General features: G+C 45.0%; 1 protein-coding gene across 1 annotated transcript in view; it reads left to right on the top strand.

Annotated features, from left to right (window-relative positions):
• Positions 1-8,612, top strand: part of LOC147217171 (E3 ubiquitin-protein ligase rnf213-alpha-like) — a 40,846-nt gene extending 32,234 nt beyond the window's left edge. The window contains exons 51-67 of the mRNA XM_086176426.1: positions 230-472; positions 558-633; positions 713-747; positions 824-924; positions 1,005-1,161; positions 1,301-1,475; positions 2,738-2,832; positions 2,966-3,217; positions 3,423-3,555; positions 3,742-3,825; positions 3,897-4,077; positions 4,203-4,404; positions 4,485-4,562; positions 4,656-4,853; positions 6,041-6,130; positions 6,212-6,390; positions 7,669-8,612. Of these exons, the coding sequence (XP_086032552.1) occupies positions 230-472; positions 558-633; positions 713-747; positions 824-924; positions 1,005-1,161; positions 1,301-1,475; positions 2,738-2,832; positions 2,966-3,217; positions 3,423-3,555; positions 3,742-3,825; positions 3,897-4,077; positions 4,203-4,404; positions 4,485-4,562; positions 4,656-4,853; positions 6,041-6,130; positions 6,212-6,390; positions 7,669-7,831 (2,442 nt within the window). The 3' untranslated portion in view covers positions 7,832-8,612. The remainder of the gene's footprint in view (positions 1-229; positions 473-557; positions 634-712; positions 748-823; positions 925-1,004; positions 1,162-1,300; positions 1,476-2,737; positions 2,833-2,965; positions 3,218-3,422; positions 3,556-3,741; positions 3,826-3,896; positions 4,078-4,202; positions 4,405-4,484; positions 4,563-4,655; positions 4,854-6,040; positions 6,131-6,211; positions 6,391-7,668) is intronic.
• Positions 8,613-22,100: the final 13,488 nt, after the last annotated feature.

Raw genomic sequence — 22,100 nt, 5'->3', positions numbered from 1 at the left:
AGTTGCACGTGCAGTAAAGTGCAGAAAAGAAGAATGATTGTCAGTCGTGTCGTTCTACATTTCACACTCCCGTATCTCCGTCCGGAGTGTGAAGAGTCCGTGTCGAGGGCGGGCGGCTCTCCTGTGGACTCCGTGATGGTAGATGCTCTGCAGAGAAGGCAGATCCGCCGTGCAACTGTGCTATTTGATGCCACTCACTTCCTCGTGCTTTTTTTTCCCCCTCCTACAGCAGTTGCAAGCTCTGGTGAGCTTCATCCAGTCCTCCAAAGTCCTCGCCGGCCAGGAGGTGAAAGCATTCGCCGAGGATCTGGTGACGAACCGGCTCGGCCCGCTGACCGTTCTCCCCGGGACCCCCGGCGGCCACGCCGCGCTGACGGAGCAGGCCGTTCACCTCACCGCCGTCTTGCTTTGCACCGACCAGGAGATCGTCGCTCCCCTGCGAGGACTGGCGATGTCGCCGGGCAGCATGCAGGTCGGCATTTCGCCAGGCGTGTCGTCGGGGGGGGGCCGAGCTCGCCGTTACTAGATCAGTAAAATACTCTGGTGTGTCCACCCAGGCTGCTTTCTTACCCACCATGCCAGAGGACATGTTTGCGGTGGCCCAGCAAGCACTGGGACAGTTGCAGTGGTACTGTGAGTAACCAAAACGTCCGATAATGTTTATTGAGGTTTGCAAACGTGGAAAAACATTTCTAAAATTCCTTCTCCTTAGATTGTCAAAACGGTCACCCGTGCACCGTTGGGGAGGTACGTCCCGGTCAGTTTGAAGGCTCATAAAGTTGAATTTTTGGGAGTCAAAAGTGACTTTATTTTCTGTTATCAGTGTGGCCAGCCCATGCAAACAAGCCACTGCTTGGATTGCGGCGTCCAAATCGGAGGAAGCAATCACATCCCCACTCACGGATTTCACGCCGCTGAGCTCCCGTGAGTCGACCGTCCGTTATAGGAGGAAAAAGTTGACGGTATAAGTCTGCGGATTTATCTGAGTTAATGTTCGCCGTCAGGGGTGATCGCACTCGGTCCGGGCACGTCCTCGGCGACCCCGGTCGTCGGGACAACCCGGACACGCTGGACACCAAGAGCCTCTCCCCGGTCGCCTTCACCCTGGTCCGTATGCTCACCCACCTGGCCATGCTGCTCGGCGCCCGCAACCAACCGCAGGTAGTTTTCAACGCGCTCTTATTTACACCTTGCGTTCTGTTGACGCGTCACGGTGTTTCGTTTCTCCTTCGCCCCCCAGCAATTGATTCTCCGTCCGGTTGTTAATGTCCAATAGCTGATATTCTTGTCCCCGATTTAGTCCATCTCCAGCATCATCAAGCCCCCGGTTCAGGATCCGGTAGCGTTTTTGCTGGCGCATCTGCAAAAGGACATGGAGCTTCTGATCCGATCTCTGGGCAAAGGGACGGACGACACCGTCAGCGCCGTTCACCTTCTCATCCGCAGCCTCTTGGAACCCCATCAGCCCCGGAGATGTAAGGAGCGACTTCCACGCCGCCAAACACCCGAATCCGTATCAAGAAGTGATGCTACCGAGTCTCCAGAATCTCTTCGGCGACATTTATCACTTAAAGAGACATTTGAAAACACCGGGAGCCACACAACCCTTTTGAAATTTAAAAAAAATGAACACGGGATATAATATTATGTATATTTTTTGGCCTTTATGCTATACAGGACTGTCTCAGAAAATTCTTCTATAAAAATTCTTCTCATTATCTTCTATAATGCAATTAAAAAAACAAAAATGACTTTTTCACGATATTCTAATATTTTGAGATAGGATTTTTGAGTTTTCTCAATATTAAATATTAAAATAATAAATTAAAATAATAAAAAGGCTTGCAATTGATTTCAGTTGATTTGTAATGAATCCAGAATGTATGACATTTTTTTTTTTTTTTTGCGATTGCATTACAGAAGATAAAGAACTTTATCACAATATTCTAATTTTACTGAGACAGTCCTGTACATGAACAAAAAGTGTTGCGTTTTTTTAACCCGATGAACAACTGCAAAGAAAATGAAATTAGATTTCTGCATGCAACAATACATTTTAAACTTAGAAAAAAAGCCGTATTTGTTGAAGATTACTTTTAGGCAAAATCCTCAATGACTATTTGAGTCCTTCTTGTCTGATCCACCGGCAAATCAAAAATTCCGTCCTCTCCCCGTGTGCGGTCATCGTTTCACTGGCGCGTGCAGAGCAACAAAAATATGAATAATAATATTAATCAAATATGAATGAATGAAATAAACAGGTTTTATTTGGGTGTTACAAGATCGCCCTAATCTTCAAACTTTAAAAATGAAAAATCCAAAATAAAAAACATTACAATTAAATGCCGAGGGTTGCCGACCCCCTGCCTTGGTATATGACTTTGATTGGAAAGGAGCGAAAAGGTTCCCTCAAGTGGCCGGAGTTTGTACGGCGCTATCTGGCAACCGACGTGCACCAGGGGATGTTTTAGGTTTTATGGTTTGATTTTAGAGTCACGCACGTCAACAAATTGAGGACACTTGGTCAAAATTTCCCATCCCGGCCGTCTAAGTGGTCCAGGAAGACTTGGCAACGCCGTCGCATATCCCCGACGTGAGGCAGGATTAAATTGCGGCGCAGTTTGTTTGTTGTGTTCCGGACCTGCCAGCCCAAGTTACATGCTGGTCCCGTGAAAATAAAACACATTACCATGACTACCTTGAGTCACCTATTAAACACAGCTGGTCTTTCTTTCAGGGCCTGTCAGGTATGATAAGACGCTGTCCACCAAAGAGGCTCGAAATGAATGGGAATTGGAAATAAGCGGCTCCATCGTCTCGCCTCAGCAAAAGGTAGAAATGCTCTCTGTTGTCTTTCGATAGGAAACGAAGGCACGGTCTAATCGCGGGAACGCAGCCCGCTTCATCACGGCGGAGATTTTACGCAAAAAACGGGGTTCTTATTTTGTCATCTCCTCCTCCGCAGCACTTGGACAGGCGGCTGGGCGAAGTGAACGCGTTCATCAGGAGTGACTCCCGCGTCTCCTCCGATCCAATCATGAAGCTCCTCTTTGGCAACCCCGCCGTCTTTCTGGCCTCGCTCCCGCAAAATTCTCTGATCCACAGTTCGGCCGTGTGGAGCTGCAGGGAGAAAATGTCTCTGCTGAAACTCAGCCACATCGTGGAGCAGAACGATGGCAAAAACACCCTCCCTGTGCTTTGGAGGTTCCTGCACAGGGTGAGAAGACGGTGAACTCGCTAAAAACCAGCAATACATTTCAATTTGACCCATTTCACCCATTGACCCAATGGGTCAAATTGACCCTTAACATGATCTGAGGGTTAATAAGCGCGTCTGTTTCGGCGTCATGAACGTCCGAGGCTGGACAAGCAAGATCTTCTAACACATTTTTTTTTTTTTTTTTTTTCAAATGTTGTGCCAGGAAGCAGAGCTCAGGTTGGTGAGGCACCTCCCCGACATCCTCGCTCTCCAGCGAGAGCTGGTCAAGAAGTTTCAAAACGTCGCCGACATTTCCTGCGGCACCATCGCGGAATTCCTCCACAGCCAGAAAACAGGTACCGGAAGCATCCGTGTATGCAGAGAATCTGCCAAGGAATGAGTTGTAACCTGGAAGGAGGTTATCAGGCAAAAATGATCACAGCTACGTCTTAATATGCGCAACACTCGGTCGAATCGGGTCCCCGCCGTTCTCTGCGGAGCCGCTCTGGAATCAATTTTTTATGTTTCCCTCGTTTGCGCAGCTTCTCTGAGAGCCTGGTATGAAGACCACATCAAAATCTTCCTGACAAGCTGGAATCAACTCAGGGTGTCTTTGGCAACGAACGGTAAATACGAACGCGGACCGCTTTCACGCCGGCCCGTTCCGGCCGAAACCTGACTTCTCTGAATCCCTCAGGCGAGATTAAGATCCCCGCCGAGGTCTGTCAGAGGGACCTCGACTTCAACAGTGACCTGGAGGTGCTGTTGCCGCGGCGACAAGGCCCGGGGCTGTGCTCCACCGCCCTGGTCGGCTTCCTCGTCGGCCTCCACAACGACTTGATCTACTGTGTGGACAAACACACCGGGGAGGAGACCAGGTGGGGGCGCTCTCGTCACGCGTTTGGCATTCCGGCACTTTCTGAGCCGCTGTCGGATTAAAAAGAGCAAAAGCCGAGGTCTTCTTCAGCCAAGCGTCACGGTTTTGTTTCGTTCCCCTCCCCAGCTACAAAGTGAGCCCGGCGGATCTGGTCGACCTGCACGTGATCCGCTACGAGCTGGAGCGCGACCTGATGCCGCTGGTCCTTTCCAACGCCCAGTACAGCATAGAGAGGGGCCGGGAGACCGTCCAGGAGTACGACCTGCCCAAGATCCAGAAGCAGATTCTCTCGCGCTTCCTCCTGGGCAAACCTCTCATCACCCTCAATGTGAGAAGGTGCAAACTTAGCGCCGAACGATAGAAATCAGTCCCGTCTTCTCACGCGCGCGCCGCCGCTTTCGCCCGCAGGGCATCCCGACTCTGGTGAGCAGACACGAGCCCAACTACGAGACCATCCTAAAGGACGTCAAATCCAAAGTCGAGCAGGTACGCGTTTCTTTCGGGGGAAGTGTCGAAAACACACCGGGAGATGTCGCCGCGACGCGTGTTTTTTTTTTTTTTTTTTTTTTTTTTCTCCAGGAGCCTCTTCAGACCCTCACCGTGCTCGGCGTGGTCGGAGAGCTGCACTCCTACAGCGAGGTCTGCGAGGCCCTGTCCACGCTGGAGGTGGCCCTCCGCTTCCTGGCCATGACGGGCGCCGACCCTCTCATGAAGCTGTCCGGCTACCTGGAGGAGGTTCTGCAGATGGGGAACCAGATGGCGCCGCACATTCTCAAGGTCGCCGCTTCTCGGGGATCGGTGACTTTATCCCCACGCGGACGGTATTTTTTATCAGAGATGAAGATGCCGAGGTTCTTTTCGGGATCGACGAGTGACTTTTGAAACCTACAAAAAGGTTTTTTAAAGAGTGCGGTATCAGATTTGGTGCCGGAGAACAGATCGATTGGGTTCACAAGGATTTCAATTGTGGACATTTCAGTTTGCAGACGGAGTCAAAGAACAAATTAATTCAACTCTTCACTCTTTCATCCACACGTCATATAAAGATGTCCAAGTATTCACTCACTTACCGGACTATTGAGCGCACCTCAATATAAGCCGCACCGGCTAGCCGATCGCTATCTCGGGCTTCCTCCCGCGCACTAAAACCGTCAAAGTCGTCTTCTTCGGTGTCGGAGTTGAACGGACTCAGAATTTCCCGGTCATTTCATCGGCCCGATGTGACGAGGAGAAATGTTTTAGCGGCGTGAAGCTCTTTAGCCCCCCCCCCCCCCCCCAAAAAAAGTCCATATATTAGCCGCAGCGTGGTTTACGTGAAAAAAGTCGCGGCTTATCGACCGGAAATTACGGTAATTCGGGATCTCCAATGAAGCTCCTGCATGTTTTCGAACCCTGAGGAACCCCACATAGAAAAGGCCTCCTGTGGGAACCCAACCTGGGACCTTCTTACAAATCTCTCACTCAGTTACTGAAGGAAATGGATGGAAAAGATAGAAATCTTGAAAGTCCAACGACTGTCCCTTTTATGACGGGACTTTTCCCCCCGAACTTATTTTATTTTCCAGTTTATTTCTCCTCCAGTATCACAGCGTACAATAACACTACTTTTTTCACTCACTTTGAACACTGTGGCTAAAACAATGATTCATTTATGTTTTTTTTTTTTTTTGGTGGAGGGGCTCACGAGTTTCACGCCGCCAAAAAAATTAGCCCCTTCGCATCGGGCCGATAAAATGACCAATCAGTTCCAAGACCGTTCAATTCCGACACCGATGAAGACGACCGGAAGACCAGGATCGGCTGGAGTCGGACAGTTTGAGAGAGCAGGAGATGGAAAAGGTGGATTCGCTGTGGCGACTCCTGAGGGGAGAAGCCGATAGAAAAAGAAGAAGAATGTATTTTCCTGACCTTCCAAAAAAAACGTCCTTTTTTGAATCCTGACGTTTCCTCCTCTCGGCTTCCAGGCGCTGAGCACGTGCTGCTTGAAGCACTGCGTGGCTCTGTGGCAGCTGCTGGCTTCGCTCAAATCCGAGAAAATGCTTCGGCTCAAGAGGGTAACCTCCTGCACGATTTACTCCCACTTGAGTTTTTAAAGTGCGTTATTATTCATCCGTCCGCCGCCTCGCTTTTCTCAGGATCCGTTTTTAGACGTCTCCGAGAGCTACAAGCGGCCCCTGGGTGAGGACCAAGACCGGCTGCTGAGCGCTTTCTTCTCCAAGAGCAGCGCCGACGCTTTCCTGCTGGAGATGCACGAGTTCCTGTTGCTGGTGCTGAAAAAGCCGAACGCGCCGGACACCTACAAACCCGAGTGGAGGTACCGTCGCGATTTCTGAAATTCAAAGATGGTTGAGAAGTTGGGAAGAAGGAAAGCAGCTTGATGTTGCTCCAACCCACCTGCTGCCACCTGAGCTGGATTTGGTGGAGAATTTCTTATTTAATTGTTTATGGGCCAACTAGGTATCATGTAAACTGAACAGAATGAAAATTGCAATTTAAATTTGGACTTTTTTCGGCATTTTATTTCAACCTTAAACTCATGAATGATCCTATAAATGTAGCGACGTTCTTTTGTATATAATCGTCCATAAAAAATGAAACAAAGGAAAAAATAAGGAGTTTCTTAATTCAATATTGATTGAAAATACTTATTAAAATAGTCAAAGAAAAAATAAGATTAATAAGCAAAACGGGCCGGATGTGGCTGTAAAATGCCCAAGTCTGTCTTATATTCATGAGGAGATGCTTTTGAAGGTTTTTATTTGTTTAGTTGTTCTCTATGGACCGTGAAGTTAGTTGAAATGAGAGAAAAGGGTTAGATTTTGCTTTTGCTCAGTGAGTAAAAATACTTTTCCCCCCAACTATTACATGGCAATAGTTTTAATATCCCTAAAAGAAATAATAATGGCCTCCCATAATGGAATATTTAATTAAAATGTGTTTTATTTTAGTGGGTTCATTTTTAAAATGTAATTTTAAATTTGAAGATTATTGCCAGCTTGTAATATCTAAATAAAACAATGTTAAAATATTTTTTGTCGCTCTTAATAAGCGACTGCACGCGCCGGGAAAAGGACGACAGCACAGAGAGAGAGGACGGCATTTTTGATTTGCTGCCGGTGGATCTTTTAACTTTGGCTTTTTTTTTTTTCTTAAATACACGGACTCAAATAGACATTGAGTAATTTTTCTTAAGTTCAAAATGTTTTATTGCATGCGGAAATCTCATTTTGTTTTCTCTGCAGACGTTCAGTGCAGCATATTTTGTCTAGATATTCAAAGTGTTTACTGTCACATGCTGTTCGCAGTGCATTTGGATACATAGCGTAAAGGCAAAAAATATATGTTTTATAACGTTTTAAGCCATGTTAATTCATCTTAAATTTCAAAAGGGTCTAAATGGCTCTTTGAGTGGTAACGGTTGCCGGCCCCTGGGTTAGCCTCATGCTAACCAGAAGCTTCATCCAAAAGAAAAAGTCAATTTTTGAAGGAGTCGACGTCCTGGAGATTGGAAGATGGTTCTGAAATGCCCGAAACCCTGGAAAAACTGTTTTGAAAATGTGAGTCAAAGCATGTTTTCTTTCTCCGCTAAAAGCTTGAAGGACGTCCTGGTGGCGTACGCAGAGCGCAAGGAGCTGGACGTCCACCCGGACGTGGAGAAATGCTTCCCGGACAAGATCGACCTCTCCCAGAGCGTGGAAGCCTGGAAGTTCATCGTCGGCTTCAAGCAAGATCAACGGCGAGATAATAAGGTTTAGTTTTTAATCTTTCGGACAAAATATTGATAATCTGTCAAGTCAATTAGTGAATAAGTTATTATGTAAATGTCTCATTCAGAGCACCTTTGCTGAATCTCATTATGCCAAAGAAAGACAGAAGTAACCTCACACACACACACACTTTCTTTGTAAGATGTTTTTAATGGTATATATAATAATGTTTAAGTGAGTTGTCTCTTTTTGCACTATAAACATGTGAATTCATGAGGACCATTCAGGGTGAAACCAAAGCCTCCCGTTCCGCTTAGAGACTTTGGATGAAGCGGAAAGCGGGCGGTTCTTTTTTTTGGTTTGTTTCGTGTTTTTTTTTTTTTTTTTAACGAGTGTGTTCGATACAAAGCCACCTTTTGCATTTTCTTCCATTTAGGAAACAAAACAAACACTGTCTTAAAATTGTTTGTCTTAAATTCCCCCTTTGCCTCGGGGGTGTTGTTCCACATTTTGTATTTTTACATTTGCACAACTTGTTTTCTGTTATGGCATCTCCCCATTACATAAGTTATGTGTTTATTTTATTTTATTTTTTGTTGAAAAGCGGTGCTGCCCAGGAGAGGCACCGTCGGTTCATTTGCGTCTTGTTTTTTTTTTTTTTTTTTTTTTTTTTTTGATAAGCGGTTTAATTCCAAGTCATAAATGTCCAGAATTTAAAATGCAGGCATTTTAGCTACTTAATGTTGGCACGCTAGCGAGCCCAATTCGCCCCGGGCGCAAATAGGTTTATTGGGTTAATTTCCAAATGCTGATTAAAACACTTTGGCAGCACTCTCATATTTTTTTTTTTTTTTTTTTTGTGTCATAAATTCTTCCATTAAAAACGGGGTGGTCCGCTCGGCTGAAACGGATTGGTCACTCAAAATAAAACAACAATACAAAACAGAGGTTCGCATAAATGACTGGACTGAGCTCCTTGTTTGGGAAAAGCGGCTACTTCCTGCTCTGGAGATTCATTCATCTCACTGATTGGTGCATCATGGAGTCATCAGGAAGTGGCTAGACAATGCACTCCACGATTCACTACCTATCCAGTTGAAATCTTCTCGTCTTGGCAACTGGACTTGAATTCCTTCACTCGAAGATGTTTCACCCCTCATCCGAGAGGCTTGTTCGAGTTTCCGAATATGACCGCCCGGGTTTTGGGCGGGTCTAGGTTATGGTGGCTTGTTGTGCAAATGCTAGAGTTGATCTGCAGAAACTAGTTTTAAGGGGGGGTTGTTATGCTAATAGCGGAAGAAAAGAGCAATTTAGTGGGATTTCAGGGATGAACATGTTGAGATTCTCTAGGGAGTGACCAGGATGGATAGGATCAGGAATGAGTCCATCAGAGGAGCAGCACATGGTAGATGTTTTGGAGAGAAGGTCAGAGAAGCCAGACTGAGATGGTTGGGTCATGTATTGGTTGGACGGATGCTGGAATTGGAGGTCTAGAGGAAGACCAAAGAGAAGATTGATGGACGTCATGAGAGGATATGAAGGTCGTTGGTGTGAGGGAGGTGGATACAGAGAGTAGGGTTAGATGGAGAAAGTTGATTGGTTGTGGCGACCCCTGAAGGGAAAAGCCGAAAGAAGAAGACGACCTGGATTGGGATGTCGGTGGTCAAGATAAGAAGATCTCAACAAGAATTCTCCATGACCTGGAGAACTGAGAACCTCCACAGACATGATGTTTCTGCACAATTTGGCATGACAACCTTTGGACTTGTGCAGGAGTTAGAAAAGACAGCCGGGGACTCGCCGACCACATGGAGCACCTGTCCTTCAACCTACAGTACGTTTCAGACGACAGAAGTCGCCCCAAAAAGAATGACAGCTTTTGACGTAATCCAATCCAGGTAATCCCACTAAATGGCTCTGTTGTTCCAACGAACGACACCCCCATTAGCATAACTACCCTTCTTACAACTACACTGCTCAAAAAAATAAAGGGAACACTTAAAAAACACATCCTAGATCTAAATGAATGAAATATTCTTATGAAATACTTTGCTCTTTACACAGTTGAATGTGCTGACAACAAAATCACACAAAAATGATCAATGGAAATCAATTGTATCAACCCACGGAGGTCTGGATTAGGAATCACACTCAAAATTAAAGTGTAAAAACAAAGTCCAGGCTGATCCAACTTTGATGTAATGTCCTTAAAACAAGTCAAAATGAATCTGTGTTGCTTCCTGAGTGGACACTATGATTTCACAGAAGTGTGATTGACTTGGAGTTACATTGTGTTGTTCAAGTGTTCCCTTTATTTTTTTGAGCAGTATAGTTTCTGCATATCAAACCACCATAACCTGGTAGTTATACTCGGAAATTCCCCGTAAGTCACCAGAACCAAACAAGCCTCTTGGATGAGGGGTGAGATGTCTTCAAGTGAAGACATTCAAGTCCAGTTGCCAAGACACGAAGATTTGGACAATTCACCAAGACCTGGATGACTGAGAACCTCCACAGACACTGCCCATATAGAAAATCAGTGTTTGGCCCGTACACTGACAAAGGGAAGCGTGCAACGGCGCCGTGGGATGGCGGTTTTCCGGTCAAATCTGCGTCTTTTTGCGAAATTGGTTTGAAAATGAAGCTGACAACACCGCGTTCCCACCCGTTACATGAGCGGAAGCAGCGACCAGGGGGTTAATAAACCCACAAGTGGGTCGCGGAGCTCCATTCGCAGGACCCGAACTCGGCGGAGCAAGCCTCACTGAGCAGCTTAAATCACTTCCACTTGTGCAGGCTTGAAAGACGCCAGTACAAAAGAGGCAGATCCCCCTCCCCGCCTCCCGCTCTGTTTGCGGAGGTTTTGTTTGTTTTTTTTTGTCTTTGTCTTTTGATGAGGAGAAATCATTTGTGCATCGCGGCTTAATTGCGAGCGCATCTGAGCGCCCTGGACATGATCAGGTCGCAGACACTTGAGGAACACGTTGACAAACAGCGACAGCAGACCGCGAGGAAATAAACAAAAACACCATAATTGAGAAAAATAGGGGGAAAATGAGACGGACAACATGAAACTGCTGAACTCCATATTTCTGTCATTCATTCAGTCATTCATTCATTCATTCATTCATTCATTCATTCATTTGCCGATCCCAGCTGTGATTGGGCGAAAAGTGAGGTTAACCCCGGACCAGAATGAACCATGGAGACGTGCAACCAGTGACGTGCAGTCAGGGGAGGCAGGAGAGGCCCGTGCCTCACTTGCCAATCTTAGAAAGAGAAAAAAAAAAACCCAAATGAAAAAATGAATTAAATGGTTATATTTATCAGTGCTTTGCACTATAAAGGTATTTTCATTTTACTTCACCAGCTTGAGATTTTTTTTTTATTCAACATAGCTGGATTTTCACATTAACTGTTCAAATACTGAGAAGAGACGTGCGCTGAGGCCGCCGACCGTCAAGCCTCAATATAGATTCCACAATGACGGCTGAATGCTGGCATGCTCTGCACTAAGACCGGATCGCTGTCTCAATTAAAATGTTTCAACATTTTTGCTATATGAACTACATTTCCAATGTACACAATCTTTTTTTGTCAACAACTATATTGTGTTGTGCTGAGTGATCATGAAATTTCTGCGTGAGTGAGGCACGCAGTTCTGCTGCCTCACTGTAGGGGGCGCTGGTGATTCGAGGGATTGTGCATCTTCCTCAACACAGTGACAGAAAGTCAAGTGTATCCATTCATTTTTTTCCTCTCCTCACTTTCAAAATGAAGGATTACATATCCAACCTTGACAATTTTCTAAATTGGATTCGTATGGCCTTCATTTATTAGTAAAGGAAAGACCATAATACGTTTTTTTTAATTATATGCGCTTTTTTTGTATGTGTGAAGAAAGCTGATGTGAGATATTTAACATAACCTGTTAACTGCTGCCAATCAAACGGAGAATAAGCTTCTCTGTTGGGTTTGTATGTTTGTAAACATTCACTCGCATCGTGTTTATTTTTGTCATTGTTATTGTTTATGTTCTTGTCCTTGTTGTTTTGGTCGTCTGTTCTCACCTTTGCTGTTTTTTTTTTTTCCCCCATTCTGTTTCCCATTGTTGTTCACAACATTTATTTCCACTATTTATTTGTGGATATTGTTTGCTATCTAATTTATGTTTAGGCTCATATTTATTGATGCTGTCATTGTTGCTCTGCTGTGACAAAAGAATTTCCAGGTTTATTTATCATAACAAGAAAAAACATATATTCCCATGCGTGACCTTTTGGGCTAACATAAGCTCTTCCTCTGAATTAATGAATCATCTTTCTTTTTTGGAGCACTTTTGGTGTGCGTATTTTTTCAAATTCTACTTCTTTGACTTTTTTTGACCCACTCCTAACCGTTTTTATTTTTTATTATATAGAAACATGCATGCATTCGCCCTCATTCCCGAGCTGAATCACAAACTCACACGTCATATGGATGTAACGGTCCCGAGCTGGAGGTGGCCTCGGCTCCTCGGCGCTCACAGGGGAAATATAATAACATCCATTCTGGTAAAAGCAAACAAAAAACTCACAATATTTTACATTTTCAAATGTTTGTTCTTTTGTAAAGCTTGTGAATCCGCGCAAACCTGGACCGAGTTTAAAAACTGCGCGTGTGGGGGAAAGGGTTCTTTCGCTGACTCTCACGTTCGAAAAACGCTTACCGCCCCTCCAAAGAGTGAATGTTGTATCTTAATACGATATGTGTAATAACAGTGTAATTACAGTGTTATAACCAGCGTCGATCTCCTGCGGGAGCCACCGCAGGGATGGTGACTTTCAATATATCACTCTCTCCTCTGCATCTGCAAAAATCCACCTTAAAATCCAAAACAGACTCTTTTTATCAGATGGACTGAACCGCGGAGTTAAAACAACGTCGGCCTCTCGGCCGGAGCGCATTCGATCCGAGGGTTTGGCCGTCGAACTTTCGCCAAACGGCGTCGGACCGTCGTCGGTTTAGTATCGCGGGGATTAGATAATCTCTCGAGACCTGCCCGAACACGCCGGCAGGCTACTGTATGTCTGCGGGGCGTGACACGGGTCTGGGAAAATGTTGTCTTTGAATTACCCCGTGGTTATTGCATTATTATCAAATTAGTGTATTTTAGTGGAATGTGTGCGATGCGACGGGTCAGGTCGAGGTGAGGACGGGGACGGCGTCCAATCGGACGCTCATCATAAGGGACGGCCTCCAGGAGAAAGGGAGGAATTCGTTTTTAATATCTTGAAATGACACATATGAGGGTGAATGTTTGTATGTGACGCGTGATTAGAATTAGCAAAATTAACATAAAAATGCAAAACTGAATGAGAGTGAAGATAATGCACATATGATTTGAAATTAGGAAACAACTTGCACCTCATATATGTGAGAGACATCCATATTTTCTCAGATTTTTATTTGTAACCTATCATTTACAGGAAAGTGAGGTGAATCAATCTGACGAGTTCCCTTCAGGTGAGAGCGGCTTTGCTGCAAAAGTGAAATTCCAAACCGACGCTCGCTTTCGCAACCGGTCCGATCTGCTTTTTGCATCCCGCAAAAAACAACAATCGCGTATTGACCCGGATCATCCAGGTAGGACGAGCTCACGTTTCAAAAACATCCAGAAATATGGCAAGCATTTGCGAAACGATGAGACGACGCCGGTGAGACGGTGTCGTGTTTCAGGGTTAAAAATGCAAAGCAGGAACTTCCTTCTGACCTTAATACCAAAGATGTTTGGATGAGAAATAACATGAATGCAATGGAGCAAATGTGAGCCGCGATCAAATTTTAGAATAGAATCGCCATTGTTGTCATTGTAGAAGGTGACGAAATGTAGGAAAAAAAAAATCGAGAAGGAAAAGATAACAATATACTACCATATTTTCCGGCTATTTAGCACGACAGAATATAAGCCGCTAAAAATAAAGAGATAAAAATATGTGCACATATATAGGCTGCACTTGTCTGTAAGCCGCAGGTGTCCACGTTGTAACATATTTACACAGAAATATATATATATAATATGTAATATATAATATAAAAATATATATATATTTTACTTTTAATACTATTTAATACTTTTGATACGAACCTGTAACATCAGATCCCCCAGGGAGAAATTGCTTTTTGTTAAAAGCAGCTCCTGCTACAAGTTGAAAAAAAAAAATCAAAATAGATATATATTAAAAAAAAGGGAAAAAGAAAAAAAATAGAATAAAATAAGAAGAACAGTAAAGATCGAAAAAAATTAAGTTAAAGGTATGTAAAAATATATCTAAAAATATATTTAACATGTCTACATTTGTATATGCACAAGTACCATCCACAAATATGTAGTGGAAATGTTTTTTTCCCCTAAAAGTGCCTGTAACACAGCTGATGAAAAAGATTTATAATAAATAACCCAAGGAAAAGTCCACCCATCCATCCGTTTTCTTTGTCCGACTCCAGCTGATCACTACCTTGCGCACCAAAACTCTTAACGTCGTCTTCTTCGAAGTTGGAATTGAACGGCCTCAGAATTTCACTGTAATTTCATGGGTCCGATGTGACGAGACTGAATGTTTTGACGGCCATAAATTAGCGGCATTGTTGTTTAATGTGTGAAAAAAGTAGTGGCTTATAGTCCAGAAAATACAATAATCATAATAATAATAAATGATGAATAAAATCAAATCCGATGAAGTGAGATGGTGCGATTGGGATCAGCGGCGCTCTTGTAAATGAAATGGTTTTGTAAACAAGCTGAGGTATATTTCATCTGACGTAAATATAAATATGAATAATGCGCTGGTTATCGCATTCGAATCATTTTTCACTTAATGCAAAAACGAGAAGGCGATGACGGCCACAACTCGCTGCCACTTTCTCATTTCCCTGCTGGAAAATGTCCGCCCGTATCTGATTATTCTGGTAATCCCACCCTTTCCAAACCCCGTCCCCCCCCCCCCCCCCCCCGGCGATCTCGAAAGAGAATATTTGTCTCCCTCTCGAGCAAACTTGAACCCTAACCCCAATCCCGCGGCGTCCATGCCGGGCTTCAACATGTGCTAACGCCCGGCCTACAAAGCGTCCCTTTCATGCCGAGGCCTCTCGGTCCGCGGCCATTCGGCAGATACTCAGCTGTTCATACGTTTCCAGCAGGAGCAGGCATGAAAATTAGCATTTCGGCTCCCCCTGCCATGACGCTCACACACACACACACACACACACATATATATGCGTATCCCCCTAGCTTGGTGGGGATTTGGCGTAAACACCCGCGTGAGGATGCATTTATTTTTTTCTATTTTACTCACCTCTTACTCCGACGAATCATGGATGACAGCGAATTCTTATTATGTAAACCTGCAGTGCAGGTCTCCTTTTTTCTCGGAGGTTTTTTTTTTTTTTTTCGGGATCGTGTTACATAAATCACGCGGGGCGGAGGGGCGGCGGTGGTGGTTTCGCTTCAAGGCCGAGAAATGCCTGGAGCTTCCACAACAGAAAACTCTCCTTTGAAAGAGAGAGAACAGTTGCTGTCTGGCACATCCAGGTTTTGTTATATAATGCAATTAAATCTCTTTCTCTCTCTCTCTCTTTTCTCGTCTTTGTCTCGGTGTCTCTTCCATTTTTTTTTTTTTAATTCTTCTTTTTCCCCCGCATCTCCCTTCATTCACCCTCTTCTCCCCCGATGTGCTTTGTTATCCCGGGACCTTTTGGCTGCGAGTGGATAATGGCTGTGCGAGAGGTTTTGTTTACCATGGATACCAGAGGATTAGAGTGATTATTACCGGTGCCAGTGTTGTAACAAGCTGGGAAAAAGCTTCCACGGTGTATGGGGGTGCTGACAGTTACCCCCACCCCCCTCTGCAAGATTAGAAAACTCGGATTATGGGTTATTTGTCCTCTGCCTGGCGATGAGAGAAAAACAAGACGTTACAATGGCAGAGAAAGGAACGGGGACGAACGGGGGTGAAAGCGATCCCCGACCTCCGCACCCGTAACCCAAGCGCCGAGGCTCCTCGGAGCCACGTTAGCCGCCGGGATGACGTAAGCGGCCGCCTTGACCTTTCACCCCGGTATTCCCCGACGGCTGCGGCGGGCGGCCCGCGGGGCGAGGTGTTTCATCTGCCTCCGACCGAGCTCTCTCGCCGTTCGGGGGCCCGGAGCGGTGTTGGGTTTCACAGCGCCTCTCCTCACGGCCCCAGCACAAATACACAACACCCTCTCCGATTGCACTTAATAATATTTACCCTCGTCTATTATTCCGCAGATATGGATTCTTGAGCGGAGTACAGTGGCAGCGGTCGGAGCTGGGCGGCCTTGAGCCGCCGACTGGGTCGAGATCCCGCGTGGACCCCCAGACAATTCGGGGCCGGGGCAAAATAAGCAGTGTTGCCATTAAGGGCTCCTGTATATTTGTCCTGGTGATGGCGCTTGTATCGCTGCGGTGAAACAGCTACAACGCACATGAAGGTTGGTGGTCGCGGCTTAAATGAATCCTTGTGAGTCTCATCGTCTCGAACCCCCGCGATGGATGTTGAAGATAAGCTGGACGACGTGAAGTATTTTTTTGATGGGGGGCAACCCGTTGAAATACCGGTGGGTTTTGTCAGAATGGTATTAATCCACGGCGGGGGATGAGTTAATATTACGTCATTGCGCCGTTGAGACAAGTTGGATTCTATTTATATGGCGCCGAAAAACTACCCAGTTGTCTGATGACAGCTTCCACGTAGAGGACATGCTAACTTTGATGGGTAAAAAGCTTCGACAGCTCAATGCCGGCGGCCTTCTGCCTCGACCGGTGTAGTAGAAAGAGAGAGTGGGAGAGAAAGGCAAAGAGATAGCAAGGTGATCCCATGTTGATAATAATAGCGACGCTAACAGTTTCATGCTAATAGTTGCTATATTCATAAAAGAAATAGTGGAAATACGTGTCAAACTCAAGGCCAAATGTGGTCTGCCACGCCATTTTATGTGGCCCGCGAGAACGTCGTAAAAGATTGTCTTAAAATAAATAAGTCAAATGCGTGCATTGACCATAAATCACATTTCCCGCAGTGTCAGTTGTACAATCTACATCGACTTTTTGACAACAAACTCAGAGCTATGTATACCAAAGTTAGCCTTACAGAAAAACAACAAATTGTCCAAGAATTAAAAAGTGAAAATGTTTAATATTTATTTGAATAGTTCGATTTACACTGTTGCTCTTTGAGGGCAACCATTATGCTAAAGTAGCAACCGGTGAAAATGAGTTTGACACCCCTGACCTAGCATGAGTGCAGTTAGGATAGGAAAACTTCAGCATAAATGAGAGATTAGCTAATGCTAGCTAGCACAAACCGGGAGTTTGCTAATGCTAACTCAGAAATAATGGTTTTAACCCTGTTCTTCAACAAAGACTGTCAGTTTGCTCACACGCAACCATGCTAACGTATCCGTTACAACCTCATCCGTGCACAAGGTGCGATATTTAACTTGGCGAACCAGAAAGCGATGCATCCTGTTCCTTTTAAAATCGCCCATCTCCTGCTCGGGCAGCAGCTCAACGCGGACCAGAGATCCGCCGGTCGCCGGCGGCCAGCGGAGGTGGCATCCGGGGGGATCTGGGGTTTTCTCGCGGGGGGAAGGACTCAGAAATAATGAGGGGAAGGAGCGGCTGCCAGCCGTGCTTTTCTAACCTGCGTGCACATAGAGAGATCTGTGTGATGTTGTTGTTCCTGGCAGGGTCCTATTTTGGGCGGGTAAGCAGTTACCCCTGATGCCCGGGAACGACACGCGTGTCATTTCCTGCCGGGTGCCGGTCGTTTTGTTGCTCGCCTCCGCCGCCGCCGCCCGTCGTCACTCACCTGCGGCCACGTCCCTGATTTCTCAAATGAGGCGTGTATAGTTTTTCCCCGACCGCCGACCGCGCCGATATTTCCAGGCAAATCAGTTTTGCGGTTCGGGGAAGGAGCCGGGGGTCGCAGAACACTTTCGTTTACAGCGAAATGTATGAAACGGTTATAAATGTGTTTGCGAAATGCTGCTGGCCTTGAGGAATAGCCTGTTTATTCTATCCTGCAAAGCTATGTTGGATGGATTCCCCGACTGTTTACGTCACGCCTGCACAAACAATACCCACTAATTACGAGGTATCTAGAATTACATGTTATTTGGTTAGTGATAACATGACGGTCGCATATAATTAGAGGTTATTGATGAGCGTTTTGACTAGAAAGAAAGCTGTTTGAATGTTCAGTGGTTTAATTCACTCAAATATAGAGACATACAACCATTCATTCACACGTCACATAGCGACATAAGACTTTGGGAAATTTTTAGGGTCTGCAAAGAATTGCGAAGAGTTTTTACGGCCCGTTTTGCTTTTTTTATCCGACCCACCAGACTATTTGCTTTGAATATTTTCATAAGCGTTTTAAATCATTATCGAATTCAGAAACTCCTTATTTTTTTCCTTTTGTTTAATTTTGTATGGCTAATTACATCCAAAACAATGTCGGCACATTTATATGATCATTAATAATCTTAATCAAAACATTTTAATTGCAATTTTCATTTTGTTCAACGCATAAAAATTAAATAAGAAACGTGCCAAAATAATTGAGTCTCCAAGAACCTCCTACATGTGCTTAGATTGAGGGAGGAACCCGGAGAACCCGAAGGAAGCTCACGTGGAGAACATGGACACTCTGTACTGATAGATTTGAATTTCTTCACTTGAAGATGTTTCATCCCAGATGCTTCTTCAGAACTGAAGAAAATGACCTGGATGACCGAGAACCTCCACAGACATTGTCATTTAGAATTATTTACCATTTTCTAAGATTGTGCCATGGCTTATCTGGTTCGGAACCATTTTGGCCAGTAGACTTCCATGAGGTGACTACCCGCTGACCCTTTTAACTTCAAATCATGACCATATCTGCTCTCCGTGCAGCTCAGGGACGTCAAAACACCCCGGAGCCGCTCACTGGAGGGTCTCAGGATAGCCTCCTCACCCCTGGTCTCCCTCTCCTCGCTGCCATGAGCTCACAGGAGGCATCGCCCGTAACGTCGGATCCCGCTCGTCCGACCTCCGATGCCGCATTTCATCCTGGAGGCCGCTCACCCCGCGTCACCGTCGCATCGTATATTATGACGGACGTGAAGATTATCTGGAAGACGTCGGGGAGCCGCGCCGCAATGAGCGGAATGGACGTTATCAGTCGCGCCGGGGGTCCCGGAAGCGTCCGTCCGCGGCCCGTCGAACCCCTCCGGACCGGGAGGACGAGCGGAGGAGTGGAAGAGTGGAGGAGAAGGCGATAAATCTAGATGCTTTCCAGACGGCGAAGATGGCACGGAGCCGTCTCCCGATTGGCTGCCACCGACAATCGAGGTCAGCCGTGCTTTAAGGAAATCAGCTGGTCTGTGAAATACGGCTTTCTTCGCGCAACGTTTCCGCGATGCTAATCATCTCCCTACCTTCGGATACGTACCTACGTGCTAATTAGTATGGAGGAGCTCCTCTGCAGAATAAGTGCACGGATGAGAATCCACCGTCCGTAATTCTGCATGCTATTGTCACATAATTCAGGATAATATGAGGACAGCGTCATGTTTCAGCTCGCAGAGGAGACGGCGGCTCGCTCAAGAAAGCCTTTTGATGGATCGCCATTTTGACGGATTACGTTTTTTTCGACAAGACCGATAAATCTCAACCGTTGGGCTATTTTCTAATTATACGAACGAAAAAATACGTCCGACCTCTTGAATCTCTGATATATATCACCGAGACAACCCGTAGAATAACATATTTAGATCTGATAATGGCGCTGGAGAGACGGGAGGGGAACGGTTGAACATAAGGGGAAGGGGAGGCCATAAACTACCGTCTTCTAATCGTCCGTCTGGGGACGAAATGGACGGGGAGACGGGCTCCTCTGACACCTTTACGGCAATCTTTTATTTCAGATTTTGCAGGATTTATTTTACAAATCCACTACAGTTTGCGATCTTTGGGATGGTATCAGAAGATCCATCCGTCCATCGTCTGCAGGAGTCGATCCCAGCTGTCACTGGGCGAGTCGCGGGGTTACACCCTGGACTGGTGGCCAAAAAAATTGCCAAATATGTCAACAAGCAACCGTTCACTCGCTCTTTTGGGGCAATTTTTCTTAATAACCTGCTGCATGTTTGTGGAAACAGGAGAATTAAACCAGGTCCTTTTTTCGGCCATATAATATCTGGTTGTTCATATATATTTTTAAGGTAATATTTTTATATTTTTTAGGTAATTCGCAGGTATTGTACCATTCCCTGTTTTTTTTTTTTTTTTTTTTTTTTAAATCCTTTTTGGTGTCCCTCCACTCTGATCATGTTTATTTTTGTCGTTTTTTTCTGTTCTTATCCTTGTTTTTGTCGTTTTGGGTTGTCTACTATCACCCTTGCTGTTTTTTTCCCCATTCTGTTGTCTATTCTCATTGTTGTTCACTCAGCTGTCTATTTATTTGTCTCTTTTATTTATATTTAAACTCATTTTTTGATAATGTCATTGGTGCACTGCTGGGATAAAAGAATTTCCCTTATGGAGATCCACAAAGTATATCTTATCTTATCTTATCTTATCTTATCTTATCTTATCTTATCTTATCTTAAATGTCTTAGCTATGCACAATATTTCAAGTAAACGAATGCTCAACACTAGGTATAGATTTAGACTATGTTTACATGGAAATACATTTTTAATAAAAATAATTATGATAATTATCATTCCTATAAGGTCATTAAACTTCATGCTGTAAGGCCAAAGCGCTGACCACCGTTCCACCGTGCCTCCCTTGGTATTAGAACATCATTTATCTATTTTCAGCTTTCCAAATTCAGCCTTTCTCATACAAGAATCTAACACTAACATTTAATTTGTTTTTGGATGTCATGTTTCATCACTGGATCTCAACGGGAGACGATCCGTTTGTTCCGGATAGTTGGCCGGAAACCGCGTTTGATTTCGCCGAGCGCTGAATCGCGGGATTCCCGACCGCGTGAACAAGACGACAGCGGGTAAAGCTCTTCGTGTAAACACAACTCCCGAATTAGCAGCACACACATTCCAGTAGGTGGGCTTTTAAAAACAACCAAAGACGTTTCTCCGCGTGTTTGTCAGAGCCTTTGTCCGGGGAATCCGTGGCGATGATGTGTCGAGGTTGTCGATATTAACACCGGACGGCTGGTTTGGAGGGGGGGCTTCCGACGCGCCGCTGACGGACTGTTTGCTTGGACGGAGCTCCTGCGTCCGGGAGGTGACGACGTCCCGGAGGAAGCGTCCGTCGGAGTTGCAGGTGCGAATGTTTCAGCGCTTCCTGGTGTTGGCGGAAGAGGCCTTGCAGCTCCTGGAGTCCGCGCTGACTCTTCGTGACCTCTTGGTCCAACATTCTGCGCCAAAAGACGGCACAACAGTCCACATTTTACCTTTTAGAAACGCCAAGTCTTGAAAGTCAGTAAGCCGTGAAAGCGTCCCGGTCGGCGCTACGAGGAGAGCCAGCTCCTCTCGTGGCGGCCATAAAGAGCCTGGGGTTTTTCGCCGTATGTTTGTAATGCGGCTGAAACCCGGCGGTTTCCAGACGTATTATCTGCGGCGCAAGCTGAGCTCATAGAAAACGTCAATTTGAGCTTTATTCTGCGCAAATTGTGGTCCGCGGCCCTTTGGCTTGTTTGTCTAACGTTCAGCGGGGCGGTATTTGTGGCGGGCTCGCCAAGCATAAGGGATTAGGAAATGAGAAAAAAGGGATTACGCAAACTCGGGGCTGTTTTTGCGATTAACGTTAAAACGGATGAATCATCATCATTATAATCCGGCGACACGTAACCAGTTTCTTGGAGCACACCTCCACTAAACTCATTGAAGAACGAAAAGCACAAATGGGATTCTTTCACACCTGTGATCATCTGCTTGGATGTATTTATCTAACTATATCTGTATAAATATATGTATACATATATATATATATATATATGTATGTGTGTGTGTGTGTTTAAATATATATATGAAAATATATACAGATATAAATATATATATGTACGTGTATATGTGTGTGTGTTTATGTGTATATGTGCAAATGCATTACTTGTGTGTATATATGTATATAAACATACATACATATGTATAAATGTTTGTATATGTATATATACAAATGATCCATACATGCTGAATACACTTTATTGCAGGTCCCTTATTGGACACTGTTCAGACAAAATACAGTTTTAAAAAAAACAAACAAACAATAGAAATGTGGTAAAAGTAAAAAAAAAGGGT

The sequence above is a fragment of the Fistularia commersonii genome, chromosome 28, assembly GCF_037954325.1.
Source record: "Fistularia commersonii isolate RoL2024-O1a breed Wild chromosome 28, RoL_Fcom_v1.0, whole genome shotgun sequence".
NCBI lineage: Eukaryota > Metazoa > Chordata > Actinopteri > Syngnathiformes > Fistulariidae > Fistularia > Fistularia commersonii.
The sequence above is the reverse complement of the archived record's forward strand: the minus strand, read 5'-3'. Positions and strand labels throughout refer to the sequence as shown.